The sequence below is a fragment of the Pipistrellus kuhlii genome, unplaced genomic scaffold (assembly GCF_014108245.1).
Source record: "Pipistrellus kuhlii isolate mPipKuh1 unplaced genomic scaffold, mPipKuh1.p scaffold_m20_p_9, whole genome shotgun sequence".
Classification (NCBI taxonomy): domain Eukaryota; kingdom Metazoa; phylum Chordata; class Mammalia; order Chiroptera; family Vespertilionidae; genus Pipistrellus; species Pipistrellus kuhlii.
The window spans coordinates 50,377,204-50,392,426 of NW_023425595.1; the positions used below are offsets into that span (position 1 = coordinate 50,377,204).

General features: G+C 38.2%; 1 protein-coding gene across 8 annotated transcripts in view; it reads right to left on the reverse strand.

Annotated features, from left to right (window-relative positions):
- Positions 1-1,546: 1,546 nt before the first annotated feature.
- MTMR2 (myotubularin related protein 2) overlaps positions 1,547-15,223 on the reverse strand; it is an 83,726-nt gene continuing 70,049 nt past the window's right edge. For 7 of the 8 annotated variants that reach the window (XM_036428362.2, XM_045577452.1, XM_036428364.2 and 4 more), the window contains 5 exons: positions 14,004-14,210; positions 8,689-8,781; positions 5,443-5,556; positions 3,447-3,623; positions 1,547-2,857 (listed from right to left, as the gene is read on the reverse strand). In XM_036428362.2, the coding sequence (XP_036284255.1) occupies positions 2,696-2,857; positions 3,447-3,623; positions 5,443-5,556; positions 8,689-8,781; positions 14,004-14,210 (753 nt within the window). In that variant the 3' untranslated portion in view covers positions 1,547-2,695. The remainder of the gene's footprint in view (positions 2,858-3,446; positions 3,624-5,442; positions 5,557-8,688; positions 8,782-14,003; positions 14,211-15,223) is intronic. The other variant, XM_036428363.2, reaches the window with a different exon arrangement.

Consider the following 15,223-nt stretch of genomic DNA (forward strand, 5'->3'; position numbering starts at 1 on the left):
GGTCATGATACATGATGTATTACTGGATCTGATTTGCTAACGTTTTATTGAGGACTTTAGCATCTATTTTCATCAGGTTTATTGGCCTGTAGTGCTCTCTGTAGTGTCTTTAGCTGTTATAGAAATTAAGGTAATGCTGGCCTCATAGAAGAGTTTGGACGTGTTCCTTACCCAATAATCTTGTGTTGGCTTTTCTAATGGAGTCTGATGATTCTTGTAAGGTTTCTTCCCTTTTTAAAAATTTTAATTCTCTTGTCCTTTTTCACTTGAATAATTTATAAATTCCTCTCCTGCTCATTTATTTTCTCATCCCTCTCATCTGCTCTATTTGCAATACTTTCTGATGCATTCTTAATCTAACTTATTGAGTTCACCAACTCTTGATTTTTTTTTAGAATTTAAATCTCTTGATAAAATAGTATTTTAAATTTCATTCTTGAGTTTATTGAATTGCCTTTCAGCTTGTTGAATTTCATCATATTTTTAATTATTTACCAGTTGGACCACAGTATGCTGTGTCTTTGGTTTTGTTTGCTGGAGTTTTTTGGTCTTGTGATATATTGCCATGAGTTTTCATAAGTTTTTGACAAAGTGTGCTTCTGCTGCCACCTTTGGGTAGTGAACATCTTATTTAGGTAAGGCTTCATACAGCTACTTTGATTCTACAGTACAACAGATTGACAGAAGTTCAGTTTCCAGAAGGTGATGCTACAACTTCAGTTTTTATCTTACTGGAGCTGACTTGCTGCTGAAGTTGAAAATGTGTACATAAAAAAGGGCAGCTTGTCCAAAAACAGGCTGGTGGCAGAGTGGGAGGAGGTGTATGCTTAGCATGGTGGCTTTGACTCTGCCTACAGCCCAGTAGGAAAATCGAGTTAGGTCAGAGGCAGGCCTCTTGCTAGAATCCTGGGGCAGTCAGCAGGAAATGTGTACCTTCAATTTTTTGTGTTCTCTTTTCTCTCCTCCTCCTCCCCTTCCCCCAGTCAAAGAGGTCTCAGATGGATGTTGAAGAGCAATGGGACTCAGCTACAGTCCAGATAGCTGAGCAAATGTTCCTTCATCTCTTTCTACCACCTCTGCTAATGAGTCTGCCACCATTAGCACCAATGCAGCTTGCGTGGCTCTAGCTCCCTCCTAGGTTCAATTCACCCCCTTTGGGATGCACTGGTGATGAGCTCTTGGGTGCCCTAGTGTGCAGTGCATCATCTACATATAAGACCAAGATAATAAAAGCTTAAATGAGAATGGTAGAATGGACAAGAGAGAATGGGTGTATAAAATACTTGGAATAGAAAAGTTAGCTTTAATACTGATAGACTGGCCACTTAAATCCTGATTATAAATTTCCTTACGAAATTTTACATAATGACAAAATTCCACATAGACAAGAAGAGCAGGCTAAGGTTCAGACTATAATGAACAAGTGAAAACAAACACTGTATTGTTTGATTTGTGTATTAGAGGAAAAATAAGTTCAAATTGAACATTTCATTTTGAAACAGATGAAAGAATACCCCTTTCCTCAAAAAAAAAAAAAAAAAAAAACTCACTCGAAATTTCCTTTTATTTAAAGACCCAAGGGCCAAGAAGCTGCTTTGTTACAGTACATAACCTATGGCTCCTGTAGAGTAACAGGCATCAAGGAGTTCAGTTTATACCAGCACTGAACTCCTGCTGCAGCAGGTGTACAGTGAAGCGGGAGTTCCTTTTCTGGCTTTCAGGTTGTAATACATTTTTATATGCAACAAGTTCTTTGGTAGACTATCATTCAGTGGAAGTACAGGCTTTGCAAAGGACAGTAGTAAAATATTTCATGTAAAATTTGAGCATAATGCTTATAAGCAATTTGTAGATTTCAGAAAAAAATGAATCCTGGTAAACTTAAATTAATTGCTAAATTTTGAGGCAATATTTTAATGTGCTCAGATATACCAAAAAAAATCTGAAGTAGGGTAGATAGTAAGCTTTTCAATGTTACTTCTAATAATTTGGTCAAGTGTAAACTAATCTGAAGGATGTGGAATTTTTGAAATCCTGGACAGCTACTCCTTTCCATCCTATTCACAAGCACCTCTTTAAGACATCATTTTGGATAGCTATTTAGTAATGCATCTTAAATAAGTACATAAATAATGACAAAATTTTCAACTATACCATAATATCCTTAAGACTTTGCCTTATCATATATGAAAAATGTGGGTGATCAAAGTAGATCACTTACCACAAAAAAAGGAATACCCAGGATGGGAAAAGGCGTTGTGAGATTACAGTGTGTATAATGCCATGGAACTTTAGTGTTGGTTTGAAAGTGATGCTCCGCCTCCTCTGTGCAATGAGCTCTCTTTCATCAAGAGTCATCATATTTTTGAAGTGGTTGTATTTTGATTTTACTAGACACCAAAATTTCTAAGAACATTTTCCTTTTAAAATCAGAAACTTGTTCCCACTGCAGATTGAGGATTGAAGCATTTTAATATTCTTTGGGTAATTTAATAAGATTAGTGTTATGATCATGTAATTATATGTGGGGTCATTTCACTTAAGCCCCCTGCACTGCTACAGTTCTAAACTCAGATTTAAATAAATAAAGGACAGACTTTCTCTCACAGATGGGTTCTAAATTCAGGAGACTTTACTCAGAGCTGCCATTTGTAATGAGGAGTTTGTGGTGGTAATGGTCCAGCTAACAGTCCTTTCACACCACGGTCTGGACAGGAGTGACACACTGTGCAGGAGAACTGGCTCTCTCTGAGGATGAGGTTGATCGGTTGGAGATCTCTCTCTGTAGTTCCTCTACTTTTTTCTGAAGTTCTGCTCGTTTAGCAAGAAGTTCTTTGTATCTATTGTGAATGGGCTCCTACAAAAGCAAAACACCACAAAATTATTCCAACTAGGCAATTCTAAACAAGCCCAAAGTCACATTTTCTGGTATGTAGTCCTGTCCCTACTAAATGTTGCAATGTGGGGTTTTTTCCCAGCACCACTGCTCTTCCTCTGGCTTTCCCATTGCCCCCAAGCATTTCCACAGAATATTCTAAAGCTGGCAATTTTCCAAATATAACAAATAATATGATCTAAAAGCCAATGTCAAATAATCCCTATAGTTTAGTTTGAGGTTTTTAGTCTTTTGAAGAGTTATAAGTAGTTAAGTATTCCATATTTCAAACTGAACCAAAATTTCATATTTCTCCAACCTAATATAGCAAGGCCTCTAGAAGTTAATCCAGTCTGATGCCTTCATTGTACAGCGGAGAAAGGACAAAATAGAAGTGTTATTTTCAAAGCAATCTTAAGCAGTCAGGAAGGATAAGAACCAAGAATACTGATTACCCCTCTGTAGTGCTTTTTCTACTATATAGTTCTAACTGTAGTTATAAGTTTTAAATATTTTTCTAGTTACTATACAATTGCAAGGATGAAAACTCCCAGTGTATTGCACAGCATACCTGTGGTTTCATACGTGGATTCCACCTCACGTAATATCCCACCCAGAGCTCTAGGTGGCGCATGCTAGCTACTGGATAAAGGACGTGATTGGAGTAGCTCCCATAGAGAGGATTAGTGAAGTCTTCCAGCTGGCTGTTGATGTAGGACCACAGTGACAACGTCCTTTTAGGAAGGTTCTGTAAAAGGAAGATATTCATCACATGAGCTCTTTGTACTTCAGATGAAAGTTACAGAGAGGTATGTTGTGATCTCTTTGGTACCTTAGCGACAGACATTAAAATCAGAGTATTGGGGAAGTTAAACACAGAGTTACTGTGCCATTTCCACTCTTAGGTTTGAAAACAGGCACATGAAATCCTGTACACAGACGTTCAAAGCAGCATTGCTTATAATAAGCATTGCTTATAATAGCCAAAAAGAAATCTGAATGTCTATCACCTGACAAATGGACAAAGTAGTTTATACAACAGCTATAAAAAGGAATAAAGTATTGATACCAGCTACAAAATAAACCTTATGCTATGTGAAAGAAGCCAGATACTGGGGTCACATCCTGAATAACGCCATTTCCGTGAAATGGCCCAAAGGGGCAAAGCCACAAAGACAGATTAGGGTTTGCCAGGCACTAGGAGGGCAGGAGAAGGGCGAATAACTACTAACAGGTACACAGTTTCTTTCCAATGTTGTGAACATAGTGCTGACATTTGTACAACTCTAGATATATTAAAAACCACTAAACCAAGCTTGTCAAACTTGCGGCCTGATGACATGCTTGCACTAAGCAATACACTTTTTAAAGAATTTTATGGAATGCAAATTATACCTCGGTAAAAACGGTCCTTTTAAAAAATAAAGTAAATCCTATTCAAGCCTCAAAAATGAAAGTATTTAGCTATTCTGAATTATCTAACATTCAACCAATTCTTGAGTGCCTACTGTGCAGACAGTTATTTACTGTGTGCTAGTAGACATTAAAGATATTATGGTGAATTAAAAATATAGTCCAGGAAGCACTTACTACATGGCAATGATTATAGTATTTTGTATGGTTTATTTAATCCTCACACCAGTAAGTAATATTACCCGTTTCACAGAAGCAGAAATTAACTTGCCAGATGTCACACAATACGTGACAAATCCAAGGTCTCAAAGCAAGCAACTCTGCTCTCTGCTTCAGCAGTGGTGGGGACGTCTGGCCCAAAGGCCTTTAAAGCCCTCAAAACCATTTGGTCTGGACCTGCCAAGACATGGGGGGTGTGGAGGGGGTTCACTCAATGTTTGATCCAAAACAGCAGGCTAATTTTTTTATAATTTCGTATGGCCTGAGAATGATAATATAAATATCCAAATGGCTCTTGGCAGAAAAAAAGGTGCTCCACCACTGCTTTATAGAAAAGCATGGAAAATCTATTTATTAGCCACCTTTGTAAAAATAAAAATTGATGCACTGATCAATAGGATTAAGAATTTCATACAGAAGTAATCCTTATATGGTTTGTTGTAAATAACACCAATCATCAGTAATACCTTTGGTGAAATGGAACAACAAACTTTATACATAGTAGTATCTTTTCAGTGTTTGAATGTTTTACAGTATTATTTTACAATTTAAAAAATAAAATGACTCATGAACAATGTATTTTTTAGATTTGAGCTATTCATTTACTCAAATATATCTTTCTGCACCTGCTCTGAAGAGTTTTCCATCCTGCAAGGATAACAGGTACACTAGTGCTCCTTAGCAGACACTACTTCCCACCCATAACTCACCTGGCAGCTAGCTGGCATCTTTAGCATTGTAACAGAGGTACTTTAAAATACTAGATCAGGCTCAGAAGTATGGGAGGAAGGAATCATATTAAAGCATATAAAATAAAGTATGGCCAAAGAAATCATTCAAAAGAACAACTGTTTAGTTGCAATCCATCACAAAATACACTCTAGCAGGGAAAATACATGTTGAGGGTAAACCAGGATAGGGGCTCATTATTTTACCTCTTTTCCTCTCTGCTGTTCACTGTTACAAAGGAATGTTCCGAATAAACAGCTATACAGGTGGTCCAAAATGGTAATGAGAAAGTATTCATTGAATTCAAATGCTGTGGGAAACTACAAATCAAACACCACAAACACAAAACTATTAAGACATTTTTTCAAGCATATTCACCCTGTAGGTTATGAGTATATCCTTTATAATATTTAAAAGTAGGCTAAACAATACTCAAAAATATATTTCTAAGCCATTATAGCATTAGCCACTTGGTTTTCAGTTCAAAAATTACCACTTAAGTTTTAAGGTTATTTCTCCCAAAAATCTCCAGAATTTGAATGGTCAGACCTTGATGTTTCTAATCTACATCTGCTAGCCCTACAGACTGAGGAATTTTGACCTGGGCAATTCTAATCTTTCTCTGCCAAAAAATGACCATAAACAACTTAGGAAGATTGTTCTTTAAATTTCAAAAACATTGTTTTGTTTTAGAAGTTACAAAAAAAAAATAGCATCAATGTCTCCAAAAAAAGTTATCAGTGCACACAAATAAGTGTCCCAGGAAGATGTGCAGACCATTTAAAATGAATCTGCTTATCTTTTCACAGAATATCCAGGCAAACGGGAGTATTATGTAATCCAGTACTTTGGCAGCCTCTTTCCAACTAAAGAAAATTCACTTTGGTAGGGGCCTACTGGATGTCTTACACAGAACCACTGGAAGGTAAAGGATTTAGTTTAATCCATCCTGTCAATGTAATGGTTCAAAATTATTCCAATGTTTCCACATAAAACTGTACCAATTACACAACTGAAAAGGAATTCCATGAACATTTAGACTATAGAGTTGGGAAATAAACATTCATTCCAAGTTAAGTGTTTTGTTTTGTTTTTTAGAATGATCCCTACCCAGTAGTGAAGGAAAATAGCATAAACTGTAAGCAAAAGCAGGGTAATATAGCAGATTTTTCAAAGGATGAATGGTAACTCCATGTTGTGGCTATGGAACTGAATGAATGCAGCAGGTGATCAAGCACATGCTAACAAAATTCCAAGTATTTTAAGAAACTTGGTCAAATCCCATTTATTTAGAAAATAAATGCCATCACCTGACTGTTAATACTCAGCCTTATTTATTATCCAGCTATGCATGCACTCTGACTCATGAAATAGCAACCCAGAAGAGCTGAGCTTGTGGATAGCTGTTATGAGAAGACATCTTAATCAGTGGGCATTTCCTCACAACAAAACACATAGAGCATTAACTGCTGGCATTGCTTTTAAAATCTCTTGTTCTCCTTACATATTAAAAATCTCAAGGGCCCTTCATCCACTGCTACCTGATCCCAGGAATGAAGGTGCTGGTAGGAATAGAGGTAGAATCTGGCTAATTGCAACATAATCCTCATTTTGACAAATGTGCAAGTCTCTGTACAAACACGCAATTTTTTTGTAAAATTGAAGATTACCAATAAACACATTTTATGTTCAGGAAGAAAATGTACATAAAAATATAACTAGATGTCTAAAAGAATCACTTTTTAATGTATTTTAGGTTCTATCTAAATAACAAGATTAAACTGATTTTCTATTTAAGGACCTTAAGCTCAGCATTAAAGTAAAACTGCTTTTAGATATATAGCATAGAGAAAGTTAACACAGCTACTAAGGAAGAAATGTACTCGTCATATACTCTGCCATGTAAACAGCTGTTAATTTTGTTTTTGTTTTTTGTAACAAGCATGCATACCAGAACTAATATATTCACTTAGCTGCCCCTTTAAGACAGTCCCCTTGGGAAGCAGCCCACATAAGCATCAATGATGCCATGGCTTCCCACAACTTTCTTAGTCCTTTGATATGGCATTTGACTTTTGCTAACAGACAAATGCTATTTAGAAACTGAATATGATAATGGTCAAAAATGGGTCCTGCCCTTGTCAGTTTGGCTCAGTAGATAGAAAGTCCACCCTGGACTGAAGGGTCCGGGGATTCCAATCAAGAGCACATACCTCAGTTGCAGGCTCTATTCCCAGCCCACTAGGGGGCGCATGTGGGAAGCAACCAATCAATATGTCTCCCATGTGTATTTTTTTTTTTAAGTGGGTCCTATTGTTTTTAGTCAAAACCCAAAAAAGGATTGGTAAGGATTTGTAGAGCTGATACTTCACCTCAAAGGCAATTCCAAAGGAAAATTTCACACCTGTTCCAAGAAGTAGTAAACATTAAAGTATGTAGCATTTCCCCTCCCACAACGTATGAGAACCTAATGCACAGAACAAAACTGAATTGTATACACATTTGTAGTATTAATGTGTGAAAATACCAGCCTCATCATACTGTAGTCATATTTAACCCAGCAAGTTTCCAAATAATCCACCCAAACTGAAATTGTTGGGGGGGTGAGGGGGCAAACTTTAGTGTACACTATAATGGATGTATTTCTTTCCTAAGGATCACCACTTTCTTTAAATGAAATAAATAGTATTTTCTTGAGGCTAAAATGTGACCCTAAAGCATAGCAGAGCCAGCAATTTCCCTTCCTTATATTCTCCTGGGAATCTAACTCAGAACAAACCAGACACCCAGCTGCCTGGCCTAATAAACCCCTGGGTGATAACTGACATACCAATGAGCTGTATCCCACTTCTGGGTTTTGAGATATTTTTCTTGAGTAGATTTAAATATTTTTATGACCCAAACAAACAATTGCCCCATTAGGAAGAGGTGATCCCATAATTAGCCAGATTTTTTTTTCTCTCTTGGACTATCTAAATATACCAAACCATTTACACTAAATTTCACATTGGTTTGTTAGAAAGTTGATAGAAGCTCTAAAAAAATAAAAAATAAAAATCTCTCTATACCCAAGAAAAAAAGAGAATCTATTATATATACCTTGCCATAATTTCCCACCCAACCCATTTTTCATTAAATTTACTTGCCTGTTTCTTCATTTATCTTTTTAACCCTATGCAAATGAGCTTTTGGGTAAAGGTACTGCCTTGGTGTTACTAATTATCTATAGAAGAGGAAACCTCTTTGGTTATTATGGAGCCACTCACTGAAATGCTAATGGGATCAAATTGTCAAGTGTTTAATACTACTTCCAAATAATATTCATTAGCTTAATTCACAATGTGACAATCAGGTAATAGTTATGCTATCTAGGAACCTTACAAGAATTCCAAATCTCCCAACTCCAACTGGAAGTCTTAAAAAAGGGATTTAAGAATGGATATATATGTTACCTGTCTTGTCATTTGCCAGACACAGTCAATGAACTGAAGAAACACAGGAGATCTGTCTGCATCTGCATGATTCTTATCTCCATGCCCGAGTCTCTGAAGAAAGACGGTGAAATAGCACATAAACTTTGTGGAGTTTTTCATTTGCTAATGAAAATAATTTTCCAATAAAAATACTATTTTGTCATTTTTAAAAAGTCAGAAAATCTTTTTAAAAGAGCATAGCAAAGAAAATAGCAATCATCATCACCCTACTTATGAAATGTCTATCCAGTAGACTTGTGCACCTGAAATCTGTATGGTTTGCTAACAATAAATTCAATAAAAAGAAAACTTTTTTTATGTGCAAACTGACATGTTTAGCATGTGATGCTTTTAACAGGAATTACAACTTTGTTTAATAAATGAAACCTAGGCAATCGAACCAACAACCTTTCAGTGCATAGGATGCCCAACTAGCTGAGCCACACTGGCCAGGGCACACGCCAGGATGGTGGGCTCCATCCCTAGTAAAGGGGGGGTGAGAGGGTGAGCAGCTAATCGATGTTCACTCTCACACCAATGGTTCTTTCTCTCTAAATTATATATATACATATATATCCTATATAATAAAAGCTAATATGCAAATCAGCTGGTGGAACCGGTCGCTATGATGCGCACTGACCTCCAGGGGGCAGACGCTCAATGCGCTCCCATGGGGAGCATTGCTCAGCCAGAGCCTGGCTCGTGGCTGGCAAACGTAGGGGTGGTGGTGGGAGCCTCTCCTGCCTCCTCTACAGTGCTAAAGATGTCCAACTGATGGCTCCAGGCCTGTGAGAGGGTGCAGGCTGGCCTGAGGGACCCCCTCCCCTGAGCGCACGAGTTTCGTGCACCAGGACTTGAGTGTGTGTGTGTGTGTGTGTTCTTAAAGAACCAAAAACATGAAACACAGAACTAAAAGGCTGAAAATGGAAGACTGGTGTAGTTGGACCTCAGAGCCCAGATTTTTGTTCTGGAGATCTAATTCCCCTCTGAATATTATGCTATTATATAAAGTACCCTTTTCCTTTAACACCTTGGCCAGTGCATGAAGGAGACCTGTTGCGTCTTAGCTCCAGTCTCTTATCAAGAAGAATCAACATTAGCACAAACTTCACAAACCTTTAAAAATTGCTTGACTTCTGCCCTCTAAGCATGTACTCACCCAGGTTCTCAGTTTTTCTTCCTCTGAGCACTTTTGTCCCAGATGACTGAAACAGACCCTGTTCCCCTATCCTAAAGCCATTAATTCTAAAAATAGGGTCCCTAGACTTCTGGGGAGGGGGTGACTGTTAGGTCAAAAAACTAATTTCATAATTCCTAAAATGCCACCTGCCTTTTTCAATTCATTGACTTCTGCAGGTACCTTAGGAGGAATCCAGCAAGGAAGTGAAATCAAGCTGCGCTGTGGTTACATTCTGTCCTGCCACACACTCGCACTTAAATGAAAGGGACAAAAGCCAATCTCTGCAGCAGATTCCTTGATGAAGCAGTAAAAAGTATTAACTTTATTAAGTACATTTTTTTACTATTCTGTGTAACAAATGGGAAAGGCACATGAGGCGCTTCTGCTGCAAACTTAAGTAGGACGGTAGGAACTGACACTTTCACGGAACATCGTTCTGACTTGAAAGAACAATTGATATGTGAACTGTGGTTATGAAAACTTGACTCTTGCAGACTTTTTGAAAATGTACGTGATTGTGTCACTTCTAGGAATACAATGGACAGTAGTTGCTGCCAATGATAAAATTCAAGCTTTTGAGTGAAAATTAGGTTTTTGGAAAACTTTTACCTGCCACATGAACTTGATAATACCTAAAGACTTCCGACAAAATCAGTGGTGATATTTACAGCTATAGTTTTATGGGATTATATAAAGAAATGCATTAACAATGGAAAAAGAATACAGCTCAGCATTTTCCGTATATCCAACACCTGATGGTACAAAATCCCATGTGGATAAAAGATCTATTCAAAGTGCGATACAGACCAATAGAACTTAATGGAACACACAACAAAAACTTCATTTAGTTTTGGATTCCTTACATTACATTACATTAACCTCTAAGAAACCACCTTTTAAGTTTTGGTACAATAAAGAAGAATACCAACAATTCCCTTAAAAAGCTACTAAAAGACTCTACTTTTCAAACTACGTATCTGTCGGTGTGTGGGTATGTGGTCAGATTCTTTCCTCATATACTTCAACCAGCAAAACATACTGCAGCAGAATGAAGGCAGAAGAAATTAAAGTTAGCTGCCTATAAAGCCAAATTTCAAGTTGCCCCCAAAACATAAAACAGCCAAAGCCGGTTTGGCTCAGTGGATAGAGCTTCAGTCTGTGGACTGAAAGGTCCCAGGTTCGATTCCGGTCAAGGGCATGTACATTGGTTGCAGGCACATCCCCGGTAGGGGGTGTGCAGGAGGCAGCTGGTCGATGTTTCTTTCTCATCAACATTTCTAGCTCTCTATCCCTCTCCCTTCTCTATGTGGAAAATCAATAAAATATATTCAAAACATAAAACAATGCTTCTCATGAAAACTTTTTTGGTTTGGAAAATATATTTTTTCTTTAAAATATTATGTATGTTAATGTTTCCCAAAATTCATATTTTGAACTAATGTGATGTCATAGGAAAAAAGTCTCTGGATGGAATCCTCATGAACAGGGTTAGTGCTCATATCAAAAATGACCCCACAGTGCTCCCGAGCCCCCTTCCTGCATGTGAGGACACAGAGAGAAGATGACAATCTACAACCCAAAGGAGTGTCTTCACCAGAACCTCACCATGCTGGCACTCTGACCCTGAACTGTTAGCCCTCAAAATGGCCCTGGCCAATGTGTTCGATGGTTAGAGCATAGGCCTGTGCTCTGGAGGGTTGAGGGTTCAATTTCCAGTCAATGATACATACATGGGTTGCAGGTTCGATCCCCCAGGCAACCTCTCACATTGATGTCTTTCTCCCCCACTTCCTCCCACTCTCTCTCAAAAAAAAAAAAAAAAAAAAAAAAAATCAATAGAAAAAATATCCTTGGATGAGGATTAACAAAAAACAAAAACAAAAAAACTGTGAGGAATAAATTTCTGTTGTTTATAAGCCACCCAGTCTATGGTATTATAACAGTCCAAATGGACTAAGACAAATATTATAGATTTCTTTAATTAGTATTCAACTTAATTTCTAATATTGTAAACACTGACAATATAAACCATGTAAGCAAATTTCTCTGGGGTCATCAATAATTGTCAAGAGTGAAAGAGGTCTTGAAATCAACAAGTGTGAGAATCGTTGCCCTCTATTAACCATGTGTGAGCACAGCATCTTGACCAGGTGTCCTTTATTGGTCACATTCTGCTTTCACATAACACCTGGGGAAAATGGAGTAGCTAACCAGAGCTGACAATTTAGAAATCCATAGCAATTTCAAACATTCTGATATGTTTATGATTTTGGTCACATTTATATAAATGTGCAGCTTTGGCTAAAACTTTATTCTCTGAAGTAAATTTTGTGTTTATTTTTAAATAGTTTTCTCATTTTATAGAGAATTGAAAAACATGAGCCATCTAAATAGATACTCCAGATGCCCAACTTCACAGGTCAAGTTCAAAAGAGCATTAAAGGTGTTTCCCTCAAGCAACTCATAAACAATGCCCACATATCCTAGCAACTACTGGACCCTAAAGGTCAACATTAGAGACAGCACCCGGGTAGACATCTTTCACAAAGCCTTTCAGCTCGTCTACAAAATTGCTGCCACGAGCCACACACGCAGTGGTTTTGTGGTCCCTGACACACTTAACTCCTCGCCTGTCCAAGATTCTCTGAACCTGATCCTCATTGCTACTCTTGCCACACTCAATTCTATCTAGACACGTGCTCACCCTGCTCCTCCTTTCCGTAAAATACTACTTCATACTCTCCAAATTCTATGATTGTAACTAACACAAATAGACATTATGTAAGAACCAAGTTTTCTGATTCCAAATTTAGTGGTTAGCAGAAACTACTTGACTGGGTGTTTATGTAATAGCTACACAAATCCAAAGTGTGATGTAACAAAAAAGCAAATGTGAAGGGGACACAATAAACCCACTCCTATATTTAGGACCTGTGATTAGTTCTGGCTACCCACTTGCAGAAAGGTCCAGAGGACAACTAGGATGGAGGAGCTTAGGAAAAGCGAGGAAAGTGGATGGCTAGCCAGAACTAGCCAGACTATAAGTGACATGAGCTAACAGCTACTTCCTAATATTTGAAGCCTATGTTATATGAACAAGTAGGTACATTTGTTTTCTTATCTCCAAAGGGGAATGTAGAAACATTGGGAAGCAGATTTTAATTCCCTACGAGGAAGAGGGTGGGAGCAGGTAGACTTTCTGAAGGGAGATGGACAGCCTCCGGGAGAGACCACTGCTTTTTGCCTGCACGTGAATGCACACGCCGAGCGGTCACTGTGGGACACCACAGATGTTCAACAACTGTTGGGCCCTGACTTCCTTCTGACTCTTAAATTTAATACCAACGATAACATCAACATAATTTTGAGTCTTACAGAAGACACAAAAATTTGCTATTTCCATAAAACTAACTGCAACACTTTAATTTACTGATTGTTAGGAAGAGACAGAGATACATCAGCTCGTTGTTCCAATTATTTATTCATTCACTGGTTACTTGCTGTATGTGCTCTGACCGAGAATCAAAGATGGAACCCCATATTGGGATGACGCTCTAACCAAATTAGCTACTTGGCTAGGGCTGCAACACTGGCCAAGGGTTTAGTGCCTTAAAGAGGATAACAAAGTTGTTTTATTCCCAACTCTGAGTTACATTTTACTTTTTTTCTTTCAGGCCCAGTTTTTTTAGACCATGATCCTGTGTAAGTAATGCTACTTTGTAGGGCTACTTTAAATTGGGAATAATAATTCAGCCATTCTATTCTTTTTTTAAATCTATAGGAAAAGCTCTAAGTGTCTTGTAATTCCACACCATTCTTGCTAATCTGAACTATCAACTGCAGGTGGACAGGAGACGCCCATGGAAATGGTGGGATGAGCCTGGTGTTTCCTGGTAGAGATCACAGAAGACACTGGGTCAGGCGCCTGGCAAATAGCTAGCCCTGGCTCCAGGCTGCAAAGCTGGAGACGCTAATGCTTTCCAAAACAAAAAAAGTTCTGAGAAGTTTACCCCTCTAGAATAAATGATCCATTCTAGATGAATATGGGATGAATAGAAGGCATTATTTTCACGCCTGATGCATGGAATACATTGAGTCAAGGTTGTTTACTCACAAGCTGAAATCGATGTCCAAAGCTCAGCCATTCTTTCTCCACAAGGACTTCGAACCCGCGGATGGTCCGGTAGTGCCCGTCCAGCATGAGCATGGCCAGCGACGTCAGCTGGGCGGTGCGGTCCCAGCCATCGCTGCAGTGCACCACCACGGACGTCTTCCCTGATTCCACTCTGTCAGCAATGCGGAGTGCGCCGGCAAGAATGAGCTGCAAAAGTTTTTTGTTTTTTTTTTAAATAAAATTTTTTTAAATGCTTCCTTCTTTAAAATTAATAGTTTTTGCTAGGGATGAATGTCTCAGTAACATATGAGGGGGTTCTGGCAGAACTGTCACTTCGTATGTGCCAGTTGGGAAAGCCTGTTTAGGAAGGTGACATTTGAGCAAGGATCTGAGAAAGTGAGAGACTAAGCAGGTGTGAGAACTGGGGAGGAGAAGGTGGTGCAGGCACAAGTGCCTCTCTTGTGCCTCTAAGGAAACTTGTTTCTGGTATAGCCAGCCTTTCGAAGAGAATGTTGCACCTGCTATGAAATGGAATTTAGAGTGAAGAGAGGATTTATGTTAGCTCTAAATAAATCTGTGGGTTTCTACTTATACATCATGCAACAAATAGGTGAGCCACTAAAGCTTCTAGAAGACAAGCAATAAAAAAAATAGTCTACAATTCTCATCAAATTGGCCTTCTCTGCAATTTGTCTGAATTTTAGAGATTTTGATATAAGACTGCTCCTTATTAATACGAAAAATCTCGTTTCCCTTTATATCATAATAATAATATATGAGGCTATAAAAATAAGCTATGTTACTGAAATTCAGACCATATCTGAAATAAATACATAACTCTATTAAATAAAATAATATTTGGTGCTTCACACATTATCTTAACATGGTAGGCAAATCAGCATTCACATGGTAGTCTCCAAATAACTGATCCTTCACTCAGCTTCTTCACCTCACTCCCCTGACCAGCATGATCAACACTTCACAAGCCGCCCAACAAGCATTTCCCGTGCCTGCTGCTCAGATAGCGCAGCCCTAGCTCCTGATGGGAAAGAAATATGATCATGATCTGTCCAGCCGTGATCTCCACTGAGCTGACATCCAAAAGTGATTAAATGAAGTATGAGGTAGGACTAATTGAACGGAAAGAAAAAGTAAAGTGAAAACTTCAGACAAACTGGAAACTGCAATCTGGCAAGACTTCCAGAATAAGTGAGGTAGAA